The sequence below is a fragment of the Cavia porcellus genome, unplaced genomic scaffold (assembly GCF_034190915.1).
Source record: "Cavia porcellus strain 051 isolate PalLab524CR breed Dunkin Hartley unplaced genomic scaffold, mCavPor4.1 scaffold_13, whole genome shotgun sequence".
Lineage (NCBI taxonomy): Eukaryota > Metazoa > Chordata > Mammalia > Rodentia > Caviidae > Cavia > Cavia porcellus.
This window is the reverse complement of record NW_026947496.1, coordinates 47,100,901-47,115,097: the sequence shown is the minus strand read 5'-3', so window position 1 is coordinate 47,115,097 and position 14,197 is coordinate 47,100,901. Positions and strand designations below refer to the sequence as shown.

The following is a 14,197-nucleotide window of genomic DNA, read 5'->3' as shown; positions in this document are numbered from 1 at the left end:
CAGCCATCATGACTGAGCAACTTTGTTCCACTATCTCCTTCTGCCATCATGTTTTTGTCTTGGAGTCAACTATAACCATGGACTGAATCCCCTGAAACTGTGAGCCTAGTTAAACCTCTCCTTTACATTGTGACTATTATGTCCCAGCTATGGGAAAGCTGATTAACACTGTCTTTAGTTGCCTGATAAGATCTTGTCCTGTCTTGTTCCATCTCATCTGTAATGTGAGTCATTTCTTTATCCAACATATCCGTACTTTGTAACTTGCTTGCAAGTCACATAGTAGGTTAGAAAGTGACTATGGAGGAGGCAGTGTTCAAGGCAATTTTCAAAAAGGAGGGAACTATGAACCACAGAAAGGCACATTCCTTTGGACTCTCTAAAAGCATATGCACAATGCTCATGTCTGTAGGAAGCTGGTGACAATACTTATGGGGCTGACAAAGGAATAGACTGACCACATAGTTCCATGAACCCTGAAGAAACAGGAGAGTCATATAAAGGTGAGAAACTGCCTATGAATTTAAAAAGCAAGCATGTAGGAGCATATGAAATTTCAGATGTGCCCAAAGTGTTTTTCTTACAAGCTGGAGAATTCCTGAATATGTTCCCTAACGCCACATTATCTTCCTTGGCTTTGGATATAACACCTTAAGCAAACGTTGTGGGTGCAACAATAATATAGCATAAATTGGCTCTAATCTACTAATTTTGGTAAATTTACTGTAAATCTATATGCTGAATCACAATTATGCTGTGTGTGGCTAGGGACCTGACGCACATCCAAATGATTCACAATTTCTGAAATAACAACTCGCCACGGCACCTTAAAGAAAGAGGTTTATCAGTTACTATAAACGAGGACAGCATGTGAAGTTAACTCTGCTCTTAATGCAGGGCCAGGTCTTTTGAAGGATGTGGTTTGTGTGGCTTTTTTCTTTTCCTTGCTAAAATTGTAACAATGGCTCGGGCTCCTAACTCAACCGAAGGGTTTATGCACTAAAATGTTTTTGACAGTTTTGGATGAGGCATTTTCCTGAATAAAATGTTTCAAGTTAAACACTGGGCAATCTTAAATGGCTTTAATTTTCAAATACTGGAAATACCAGAGACTGGTATTAAAAGGGAGTTTTTCTTTTATTTCAAATAATATCTTGCAATTAAGATGGTACTCTCTTCACCAAAGGTTGCAACTTTTCTGCAAGTGCTATTTTTATTTTTTAACATTGCCCTTTTGGAGTCATAAAAGGAGAACCAATGTCACAAAGAAATGTGAAGACTCACTCAAAGGGCATTAACTCATGCCCTGAAGCCATCGCCGGAAGTGAAGCTTTGGATGTCCCATAAATAGAAAGTGAAACTCAAGTTTTCTTTTTCATAAAAGAGAAATTTCAAGGCAATACTGACAAAGAATCTTCAACTGGCTCAACCTAGGAGTGCTGCAGGCAAGGGCCATGGTGTAAATCCACGGACACCAGCATTCTAGTTCCTCTAGGGGGATGGGGGCGGGGCATGGAGCTCTGCAAAACCCACAGCTGCTTTGCCTCAAATTCACAGAGAAAGGACTCAGAGATGGTCTCATAGGAAGCTCTTTTAGGTGTGAAATTGTAACATTTCTTAAGTTACAGTTTCATATGCTTGATAATATTTGAATACAGGACTTTTCAAATGAGGGAAGGCCTTAGTTCACTTCTAATGCTTAGGAAAAAATTATTTCTGAAAAAAACTCCACAATATTCTCATACTGTTAGGTGCATCTTTTCTTTCCAGACTAGCTTTGAATTTAAATCCTCTTCTTTGAAATGGTTTTATCAGCAATAGTTTATTTGAATTGCTGATCTTTCTTTTACTCTAGCATAAGGAAGAAGAGAGGGATACTACTGTTCAAAGCAGTTTTTCTCTCTTGTAGGTGAACATTTAGTTACTATAAAGGCATGCGTCACTATGATACTGGCATAGCGTGAGTACAGAGGAAGCCAGCATCTGGACACTGACAAGTGGGAAGGTCCTACTTGTGCCCCGCAGCAAGCTGCACAATTATAGGCAAGTCAGAATCTCCAAAGGCCTTCAATTTTTCCTTGGGTAAACCGTGAATACTAATGTATACTTTGTCAAGGTTATCAAAGTTAAATGAGATGACATATTCAAAGTTCTTTAAAATCAAGAAAATAGAACATTACTTTTCATGTTAGGTGGGTCTTTTTTTTCTTCAACTAATTAGAACTACATATAAAAAATAGCTTTGTAATTTACACACTTACGATTTTTAAATCTAGCATCACTGGGGAGAAATACAGATTTTAAAAAGAGTAAAGTCCCAAGAAGAACTTGTAACTTTTGAAATAAATTTGTGAAATGTGGCTTCAAAATTTTATGTTTATTTTCCCCCAGTTTTTAAATTCCTTGTTCGTGAATTCCATTAAAGAGATTTATGACATTTATTCCTGTAGGAAAATTTTATAGTGAATTTCTCCCCTACATTTTACTTCATAAAATATAAATTATGTAAAACTAATGTTGAACATTTTTAAAATCCTGTAGTGCCCAGTCAGTTACATTCATGCTGAGCGGACACTGGAGAAAATCATGTACTTATAAGCCTGTGAACTTTCATGTGAAGCACAGAAACTGTAAATGTGCAGGGAAAACAAAGAAATGTTAGTGCAAATAAAGAATAGAAAGCCATTCTTCCTCCAGCTAAGACAATAACAGCCCTTCAAATGCTGATCTGCTTTAGACTCCAATGCCAGTGGCTCATGTCAGAGCTGAGTGATATACAAGGTCATCTTGATGTAGCTCTGAGAGAATCAACTTGGAAGATGCGTTTGAGCTTCACTTGTGTCCGTGTTCAGATTCAGTGGGATGTCTGTATGCCTGGGGTGAGAGCTGTGCTTCCCCAAGGGAAATGGGGTTTGCACACTGCAAGCTCTCTGCACCGTAATTTTTCCTCTCTGAGCTGCGCAGGAGAGGCACAGCAGTCTCAGAGGCCCATTGTGCAACAGCAGACCTGGGGCCAAACATCACCGCCCAAACTGACAGCTCCCTAACTCCTTGGAGCTTCTTAAATTTCTTTACCATACAAAGAGCAACTGAAAATTAAGTTGAATGTTTACATTAAGAAAAACTTATTACTGTAAAGGGAACTGGAGATTAACCTTGGTGGCTCAAGCGTTTGCCTGGTAAGTGCAAGGTTATGAGTTCGATCCTTGATTAAAAAAAAACAAAACAAAAAACACCAAACAAAAAACAACACTTATTATTGTGAAAGAGATATTGACAAGAAATGATGGATTGTGTGTCTGAAGTGTACAGTATTTTGAGTATTTTGAAGGGGATCAATGACAGTGTCTTTTACTGTAATATATTTTTAATTTTTTTTTGTACCAGGAATTGAAATCAGGGTCTTATGCTTGCCAAGTGGGTGCTGTGCCACTGAGCTACATTTGTGGCCCCTGTTATTCACTGAATTCACTGCTGTATGAATCTTGCTCTTTTCCAAAATAAAAATAATCACAAAACGTAAAGTGTTGAATAACTTTAGCCATTATAGGTCACCTAAAGAACCAAAAGTGGACTTCCACAACTGCTTCAGAAATTCACAAGCTGGGTAAATGAGTCCAAAGGTTAATGGTAGTGTGTCTTTTACTGCCATAGATTAAAATTTTAAAGGCAGTCATGTGTCCTGGGAAGAGAACCAAGAAGAAGCTAACCCCTTCCTGTGAGCCAGTCAGCATGTGTGCTTGGAGACAAGAAGTACTGAGCTCCTGACACCCTCTCCCCCCAACACTGGCGGATTTGGAGAAACACAGTCTGAGATGGTAGCTACTGAAGTAAAAAACAACTTAATGTTTGACTGACTTTGCAGGCCTAAAGCCAGTATTCTGAGCGTCTATTTAGAGGATAACAATATGCAATATAGCACCTATCAGGAATTTCTTTCTGAAGGTGATAGCCATTGTTAATTCCCTATTATCTTGTTTTAAAATCCTATATCATTTTCATTGTTTTGTTTTGTTAGGTTTTATTATATCTGATGGTGTGGGCATATGTTTCAAAGATAATATATATTATGGTAGACACTGTTGATTTCTTATTCTCTTGTTTTGAAGTCATATATTGCTTTGTTCTGATTGATTTTATTCTGTTCTGTTTGATTTTATTATGTCTGATGGGATGGGCAGCAATTTTTAAGATAAAAGGCATTATGGTAGCCATTGTTGATTTCCCATTACTTTGTTTTGAAGTTCTGTATCACTTTCACTATTTTGTCTTGAGTGGCTTTATTCTATTTTATTTTGTTTGGCTTTACTCTCTTTAAAATAAAAAAATTTAAGAAACTGTTCACCATATATTTTGAATGCACTGGGGATCTTCACCTTGCAACAGGTCATACATAGAGTCATTTATAACTTTTAAAAAGTCTCAAATGATTTAATCCACATGGTCCTGATAAATAACTAGTGAATAAGCTCCCTGGACACCTGCTGAATACTCTGATATTCAACAGGTGCTCTCCTTAGAGGCAGAAAGCCAATGAATAACTTTCTCTGAAAAATAACAATCCCCTAGAGAAGTAAACGGCTAATTTATCTACCTACTGTCTTTGCTAGTGTGCAGAGATAACTGTCCCCTCACATAATGCCTGTCCTCTAATGTTCCCAGAGCTGATCAACTCTCAGATGTTGTTTTTTTACATTCACTTGGGATATTTATTCAGTTACTTTGATGTGCAAGGTCTGAATAATAAATTAAAACATCTCAAACGCAATAATGCAGAATTCTTGGCAAGATGTAACACAACCTCCTCTCTTCCCCTCTCCTCTCCTCTCCTCTCCTCTCCTCTCCTCTCCTCTCCTCTCCTCTCTTTTTCCTTTCTTTTCTTTTCTGTTCTTTCTTTTCTTATTTCTAAGTTCCGAACCAGTCACATTTACGTTTGACATGTGCCTTCTGGGCCTCCCTTTTTCCTTCTCTTGTAGTGAATGCAGTAAGTACACTGACATCTCTGGTCTTGGTAAAGCATCATAATTGAGTGAAACCTTAAGAATATTTCCCATAAAGGGAAAGAAACAAATAACATCAAAGATTCTGTTACACAAAGAAGGGAATACATCTGCTTTCTACAAAGTGAGATTCCTAATAGCCTTCTCCATGATATAGGAAAATAATCATACCTACAATATAGGTACACACACACACACACACACACACACACAGTAGTGGAAACAAAGGATATGAAATTAGGGTTCAATTTGCTTGATTGTTCCTAGAAGACCAAGGTGACATATCCTGCAGTTTTCTACAAGTTTTACAACATTCTACGGGAGACAACAGGATTATAAGCAGCCCCCAGGGTATCTCATAAATCTGGCCTGTGAGAATTTGGAAAGCACTTTGACCTAGGAGAGAGAGACAGAATTTGCCACTTTGACTACATGTAACATATCTCTACCACCCAGGCCAACAAGCATTTATAATTATTCTCTGGAGAAAGTTTCTAGTAGATTTTTCTCTTATAACCAGAAACTCCAGCTTTTTTCCTGCTTTAGGAAGTGAGCCTGTTTTCACTTTGCTCTCTGTCTTCACTTTCATCCTTTTCTCCTAAAGCCCTACAGCTTAAATGCCCAATGTCCTTTCTTCTTATCAGACTAATTTCTAAGTATATAGATCTCATCTCTTTTATTAGAGTATGCAGTTCTCCAGTGAGGAGCTGTTTTGCGTATTTCTTTATCTTCTACAGTGCTTTGAATATACTATATGCTTGGTCTTGTCATGGCCTTTCTCTTTATGTGTTAGAAATGGGTGTTCCCAGGCCAAGGAGAGGACTCTCTTCTCTACCATGGTACTCTTTATTTTAAGTAAGTGCACTTCAATAAAACATTTGTTGTGAATCTATTGGGACTGCAGAAATAGTGAAGGACCTCAGGATGCCATCTACTTCTCCTGCCTGATTCCCTGTTTAGTTCTTTCAATGGCTGAAGTCACCTTAGAAGCCCTCTCGGTCTCATACCATGACTTGACATAGAAAAAGAGGAATACTCCATCCTTTGCACTCATTGAACCTAAATTCCAGGGTCCCACATGGGTCGGCGTATTATTTCAGGCTTTTCATAATGGGAATAGGGTAAGAGCAAGAAAAATTAGGGAAGAAAAACTATAATGATCCTGCATGAAGAGTGACCTACAAGACAGTTCATTTCAATGTTATTTAGGTCAGAACAAAAGCCAATTTCAAATTAAATGCCTATAGTGTAGAAGAATATTCATAGGTATGAGGAAATGAGTATAACAGGAGGTTAAAAAAGCAAGTTACAGAATGGTGGGTATTTATTTGATGAAATTCATAAAAGTCAGAAATCTAGAGGGATAAATTTCAAAGTATTAATAGTCTACCCAGGTGATGGAATTATACATGATTTTTTTTCTTATAAATGCTTGGAAGCATTTTCCAAATTCTCTGGATAATCTGAGTCAGAAAAAAAGGATTCACAATATTTTCTTAAGGAAAGAGTCTTTCTAGAATGATAGCACTTTCTGACAAGATTAGCATAAGGAAAGAGCCCCCATGGACCAGCTGACCCAGTGATGGAGTCCAAGCATGAGCCATTTTTTTCTGCCAGTATTTGAAAGGAAAGCAACAGCACATGTATGTTTTAAACTATTTCCAACTTTTGTCTCGTTACATACACATACACTAGGTAAACAGACATGTTTGTATTCCCCCTTCAAGTTACCAACTGCTCACAAACCGGGTGGCTTTGCTATGTTAAATCAAATTCTAGAAATCTAAGTAAATCAACAGACAGATCTATAAGCAAAAGGCTCACTCAACAGACTACATTAAAAATTTCTAAGTAATATTTCTAGGTGTTTAAAAGAGATGAAATCTTTGGAATGGATATATGGATGGATGGATAAATGGATTGGTGGATGGATGGCTGGATAGAAAGTGGACTGAAAGGTAGTAAGAAGATAAAAATAGAGACAATATCCTTTGACTGCACGGAAGGCTAATGCCTGAGGCTTGAGACAGTCTGGAGGTGGCAGGAAAGGTGTCTGAGCAGAAGCCATACCTTGGTCTGGAATGTACAGAACATGTGTGTTAGAAATGGGTGCTCCCAGGCCAAGGAGAGGACTCTCTTCTCTACCATGGTACACTCGACATCGTCGTCCATCAAAACCACATCTTTCTTTAAAGCTTTTATTGCAAAAAACTGATTGGTTTTCTTGAATTCTGCAAGGAAGACCTGGAAAGAAGAGGAAGAAATAATTTTATTTTAGAATTTGGATTTCCACTCATGAAAGACAAGGCAAAGTACCTCAGAGAGGCCTGTTCTGGGTGGGCCAAAAGGGAGCTTTCTCCAGGTTTTCTCCATCCTGGGTAGGATGTTACTTAGATAGAATGGAGCATCTAATTGGTCTAGGATATTGCATAGCAGTGTCATATTGTCTTTGTACCTTTTAAAGTGTTTCTTGAAATTATTATAGATTAAATGTATTTTCAATACATGAACAATTCTATTTAAAAAGGTATGCCCTCCAGGGTCTTACATGTGTAATAGAAATTCAGAGAGAAAAAGTACACACTAAAGGAAGAAGGGGATAGTGCTGAACTTGAAATATTACTGATAATGGGCACAAATTTAGCTTTACATTTCAACCAGCACAATGCAAAAAAGAAAACTTGAGGAATATAGTTTTCCTTATATAGTAATAAGTAGATACCTTTTAACCTGATTATATAAAAACAATATTTTTAAGAGCAACTGTATGTCAGATAATCTGCTATGTACTTATTTGTGCTATCTAATTTTATTATCTAATTTTTAGCTTTCAATATTCTTTTTTTTTATCAGTACCGGGGATCAAACTCACAACCGCCTGCTTGTAAGGCAGGTGCTTATGCCGCTGAGCTAAATCCCCAGCCCCTTCAATATTGTTCTTAACACTTAGCTTCTAATGACATCTCTCTGACCTGAGTTCAGAAGGTAATATAACTGCCCCCAAATTGTGGAATTACTCAGTGGAAGAACTAACTCTGAAGTGTATTTTTCCCACTGGATTTCAGGTGTCTTGTATCAGTGAAGGCCAGATGATACACAGTGACTTTCATATCCCAGCAGTGCTAACGTGACATTTAGACTCAACAAATTTGAGATCTGGTGGCATTTCACAGACACTGGCTAGCTGTAGACATGTGGACAATGCAGCTGATTTCTCTGGGCTTCACTTTCTTACATGAAAATGGATAAACATTGTTGTATTCTCTAACTTACATGACAGTCTTGAGACTCTAGTAGGATATCAATGGGAAAGTCATTTGTAAAGTATAAAATGATTTATAAACAACAATCATTCAGAATTCTTGTTATTGAAATAGTTTTAAAACAATGGAGTGTATAATTTTGGAAAGCATTTGAAGGTCTCCCTACTTCTTATTTATCACTCTTCAATTTTGTTCTTTATTTGTATACATATATGGCTGTCATATAAGACAAACCATGGGATATATTTGAGCTGTGTGTCTGACTGAAGTGTGTCACTTAACATTATGTACTTAAATTGCATCCATTTACCTATGAATACCTCAAGTTTATCTACTTTTTTGCTACATTTATACTACTAGTTTATTTTAGTTTGTTGAAAACAAAGTTTGTGCTATTATATTTTTTTGGTAAGAATCCTTTTGGTTTATATCTTGTGCAGAATAACTACTTAGAAGACAATGATACATAGTGTCATAACTATTGTTATTCTCTTGTTTGGTTATTAAATTTTACTTTTTTAAGTAAAATAAAAATAGGACACTTGTAATTTGTCATTAATGTTGACTTTTTAGAGATTGTGGAAGTCAGTGTTACTAAACCAGTACCAGCAATGAAAATACGAGTGTGTAGGTTTAAAACAATATTATGCAGATCCATGGTAGCTGAACTAATAGGAGGTACACAGAATGTCCCAGGCAAATGAATAATGTTCATTTTTCTAAACAGCATGTAATTTGTTCTCCTGGGTTTAAAGTAGATTTCAAACAGCGCATGTAGGTTAGCATATTGGTGAAGACCTGCACTTCCTATACAGAGTGAAAAGAGAAAATACGAGTTTTGGAGTTGAAGATTCCATAGACTGTTGAAGTGCGAGGTCATGAGTTTGATCTCCAGTGTAAAAAAGAAAAAGAAAAACAAAAGCAAACAAACAAAAAACCACTGCTAAGTGGTGTGAAAAGGGAATTGGAGACATCTTATCTTACTTTGGTGTGTCCTTCTTCGGTCCTCTCAGTGAACAGGGACCCAAAGTCCCCATGGAAAGATATAATCTGCTTTGGACAATGAGTAGAGGACATCTAGCATTCCAAGCTGCCCCTTGGAACATGTACCAAGGCTTGTATGTGTGTATGCATGCATAATTTAATGTCATTTATTTTTGAGACAGGGTCTCATTGCATAGTTACACCTGGCCCTGAACTCACTGTGCAGCCTAGGTTAACCTTGAACTCACAGTGATTATCCTACCTCAGCCTCCCAAGTGCTGAGTTTACAGGCTTAATGTGCTGCTTATTAACCTTGTCCAAGTGTAGAAATCCACATGGGAAAAAAAGAAAGATAAACATTTCATTAACAATTAAAAGTACTCTTTTAGTAATTGTTTCTTTCAGTAAAACATCTTAAAGCCAGCCATAAACCAAGAAGCTGAAAAGGCAATTTCCATCTATATAATGTGCTTTCAATTTTTGGAAACAGGTTATAATTACGCATTAATTGCTGCTAAATTATAATAAGGACTGGCTGTAAAATTGCCTATTACATCCAGATTAAAACCAAATGAGTCCATTGTGGCTCACTTTACTGCGGAAATAAACTAAAAGAATTCATGGACTACAGCTACAGTTTGGAGGGTGGAGCAGATTTTTGAAAAGTAATGGACTGGTGTTTAAATTTAAGCCTTTTAAAGCATGATATCATTCAGCTGTGGTGGATGCTCAGTTGCATTTTGGTTTAATATTAAGTTAACTGAGAACATTTTCCTGCCAAAGTATGGTGTGCATATTTCTGGGTTTGGATGCGTAAGTTTACAGGACAGTAGTCTTTGATTAAATCTTTCTGAGTAGCTGTGTAAGAGTGTAAAACAACTGGGAGCCCTATTAATACATTAAGTACCTTTAGTTCTAAAATAACTTGGAAGTCTATACATTCAGTATCATCGTTCCTTACACAGCCACTAGTTTGAAAAGTTTCAGCTGTCCTTGATATTTTCTTAAATTATGTTTGTTTCTTTCTCATCTCTTTTCTTCCGTGTTCTTCTTTCCATCCTCTCCTCCTTTACTTATCCTCTGTGAGTAACAGAGACAGCTCAAAACCTGAGTGTGTGGCAGGAAAGATTTTGAAGAAAGGTTTTTTTTGTGTGAAATTTTTCTTAGGACTCTCCCAAGCTACAGGCCCATATTATGTCCTCTCCAATGTCCCCCAATTCATATGTTGAAATTTTAACTGTTAGTACTTATGTGTGTCCTTAAATGTGACTATACTTGGAGATGAAACATTTGAAGAAGCAATTAAGGTTAAATGAGGTCATTAGGGTGGATTTTAATCCAATATGATTGGCATCCATACAAAAAGAAAATTTAGACGCAGACAGGCACAGAGAAAAAAAATGGTATGAAAATATAGGGATAAAGTGACTACTTAAAAGTTAAGAAGAGAGATATTGGAAGAAACAACCTGCCAAAACCTTGATGTTGGTAAGAGAATAAATTTCTCTTGTTTGAGTTACCCAGGCTGCAATGGTTTGTTACAGAAGCCCGGGCAAACTAATACAAGCCTGAAGATATTTGTTAGATAAAAAAATTACATATGAAATAAAACCAATATTCCACACTCAAGGAAGCAGCAGTGAAACTAAACAATCAAACAAGCAAAAGATGTGTATGAAACACTAAGTGGCCAAAGAACCTTCTTATTTGTTACCGAGACATCCATCTCATGCACACGAGGTGTGTGTGCCCCCAAAGCAAAGTAGTAGGAATCAGAGGCCCCTAAATAACCATTTATTCAGAGATGTCCACAGTCCTCTTACAACACATCAGGAATGTTTTCTCCACACTGCTCCACTCTGGTTCCAAGAGCTTAGTTCTACCCAGGGGCACTGTTCTGTAGTTCTTGGAATCTGGTGCATCGAATCCTACAGCGTGGTAGCATACCTTGCCAAAACTTCCCTTCCCCAGCATTTTATGCAAAATGAAGTCATCGATTTTTAGCTTCAGGTGCAGAGTTGGTTTTTCTATGTTTGGTTCAGGTTCTGGTCGATGGCACACTTTATCCATCCCATCCAATGGAGAGTCCCAGGAGATTCCTTGAGGCTCTACAAAGACAAAACCAGTGGTCAACTGTGAACATGGAGCAAGGGAAGGTCATTATATTTACTTAGAGCACCTGTTCTTTTTTCCACTTTGCATTCTGAGGCTCCATTGGCAATAACTGGGTAGAGGGCAGGCAGTTTTCTACATTTCTGGCAACTTCATTACTTTTCTCTCTGTCTGGAAGTCTGACCTTTGGGCTGTGGACTGCCTCTGTCTAACCAACCATTCAATGTAAGAAACATTTCAATCAACAAAAGACCACCTATGGAAAATAAAAGAGCGCTTTTTTTAAAATGTCAGACCATGGATAAATAGATATTTTAATCAAATTCTAGGGGAAAAGTAATTCTTAATCATATATTTGGCTCATAGACATTAATTTTGCCTATGAGCCTATTTGATACCAATGGCATTAATTTCTGTAAATTACAATATGAGGGCAGAAGGATAAAATCTAGCAGATTGTTAAAGATCTGTACTGCCTTATTCATTGTAGTCTGCATATCAAGATACTGCCTGCACTGATCATTGCTGAGATAAGGTCTACTTCACTGGTGACCTTTCCTAAATCCAATCCAAACCTTCTTGAAAAAATTTTATGTCCGTTTAGCTCTTGCCTAATATCAGAAGAGGTATGCAAAAATTTGGAGTGGGAGGTGGGGAGGTGATTCTTTCCATTATAATATTGCTTTCATTTTAAAATATTTTTTCATATTCTCTCTTAAATACAAGGAAAGTAATTCACATCGTTTGTGGATTCAGGTCTCAGAGTCATGTGCTCATATTTTCCCATGAACCACCTTCAAACAGCAGCTTGGAAAAAATTCCAGAATGTCATAAATATTAAGAGCTTTTGGTCTGGTTGTTCTTCTCTTTTCTATTCTAAAATTTTTCATAAAAGTCTTCCCAGAATAAGAACATCTTCTGTGATATTCCAACTAGTGTGCTTTATGATAGATTTATTTCTGTAAAATCATTTAACATAGGCAGAAAACAATATTCTAAAATTCTAAGAAAACATTTTCAGCTATTTCCTCCAGATCTATCCCACTGTCTGCCTTCCTTCTCTCTCTCTCTCTCATAAAAGGCATTGTGGTGAGGCATGCTTCAGTTTTATTTCTAAGAAGTAGGAGCTTCTTACTTGGCAGTCAGGTCTAAAATTGTTAAATAGAAAAGGATCTCTTATTTGACCAGGTGAACTGAGAACTTAAGTCTAGAGAACACCACTTAACGTTGATTCTCCATTTACCTGTAGCAAACCATTCCGATATAATTACCTTTTTTCCCAGTTGGTAAGTATGGTAGCCTTGCTTCATTTTTGACTGAACATGGGAGACCAATTTCAACTGGACCTTCTCGAAAGATGTGTTCTGAATCTCTTAAGGAGCGAGCCTAAATTACAAACAGAGAGTCAGACCACTCACCCCTTGTGAATGGGCCAGCTCTGTCTGCTGTCTGAGAGGACAAAAGCCATTTAAAATTCCAAAATGCACAGGACAATAAAAGTTCCTCTTTAACACTTTTTAAGGATTCCTTACTTCCTAAGGGTCTGTTGTATTTGGTGCACCAGCAAAAAGTACTTAGCTCCTTCCCTCTTTTCTGGGGCCTATCTGGAATCTCCTACACTATCTGTCTGCATCCTTTCTAGCCAATAAGAAGAGGTTGGTAAAAAAGTAGATTACAGGAACAGTGCAAAGTCTTAAAGAGGATTTCTTTTTATATATGAGAGTTCATTCAATGCTAAGGTATAAACAGCAATGCAAAAACTTCCACAGATTCTTGTTCTGAGGGTAGTCTAGTGATGAATTTGCTAGAGTAAATAACTATTTTCCCTGGGTATTACATAGGTGTAATGTATGGATTTAAAGCTGGCAATAAGTCCTCAATAATTTTAATAAATTTGTTTCTGCCTCGTCTCACTCCATAAAGAATTTAAGACCCTACAAAGATCTGCGCGGCATGGGTGTCAAAATGAAAGATAGCTAAGTAAATGCTTGGAAATACAGCCCAGGATGTTCTATGCTGCAGGTCAGAGTGAGGATTTGAGTGGACATGGGGCAGGGAGTTTGCCCGTTCCACGGTCTCCCTACCTGCTGGGTGCTTTCAATCATTGCTAGTGCTTCAGCCATTAGCTTCTGGTTTATACCACAAAGGTTGGCAACTTTTGTCTGGCATCGGTGGTGGACGTTCATGCCACATGCTGAAAGGAAGAAAGTGGATGGTGAGCAGGGGAGAAAGTACCCACTGGTGCTGGGAAATCACTTTCTCTTGGGATAGATTCAGAGTCTTTCTGCTAGAGAAGGATTCAACAAATGCTGGAACAGAGGAGTGTGACCTCACACTCGAGTCTTAAGTGTCCCCTTCCCCAACTGGGCTTTGAGGAACTTTATCCTCCTGGCTGAAGCCCCAGCTGCAGCCTCAGCCTGTGAGATGGAACTGAGAGAGAAGAAATGGTGTTTGTGTGTGTTAAGGGATGCGAGTGGGCGGAGGAAGAGTGGCCCTGTGCCAGGGGTTTACTTTGGGGATGGGCAGAGTGAATAAATTACGAGAATTGGTGGTGATGAGGCTGTGACATAAGGGCACAGCTCTGAGCCCTGGCTGGGGGTGACTGTCAGGTTGGCTGTTTCTCTCGAGGGCAGAACTGATAGCTTGGATGAGCTGGGACCCAATGGACTTTTGGGAACTTCCAGAAAAACATAGATATTTTACTTCTAAAATCCATCTGAACCTGTTGAAGCAATATCTTTTCTTTGGAACAAAGAATAACAGAAAAGGTAGGGAACATGTAAGTCTCAAGATTAACTTTTCATTTTGTTGCCTTGTGACAATGTTGAGCTGTTTCTC

At 37.8% G+C, this 14,197-nt stretch overlaps 1 protein-coding gene across 5 annotated transcripts in view; it reads right to left on the bottom strand.

The window, feature by feature from the left end:
- The window catches only part of Prkcq (protein kinase C theta), a 111,923-nt gene that overhangs the window by 31,643 nt on the left and 66,083 nt on the right, over window positions 1-14,197 (bottom strand). For all 5 annotated transcript variants that reach the window (XM_003473418.5, XM_013156517.3, XM_063260162.1 and 2 more), the window contains 4 exons: window positions 13,444-13,553; window positions 12,631-12,745; window positions 11,195-11,355; window positions 7,071-7,244 (listed from right to left, as the gene is read on the bottom strand). In XM_003473418.5, coding sequence (XP_003473466.1) covers window positions 7,071-7,244; window positions 11,195-11,355; window positions 12,631-12,745; window positions 13,444-13,553 — 560 coding nt within the window. The remainder of the gene's footprint in view (window positions 1-7,070; window positions 7,245-11,194; window positions 11,356-12,630; window positions 12,746-13,443; window positions 13,554-14,197) is intronic.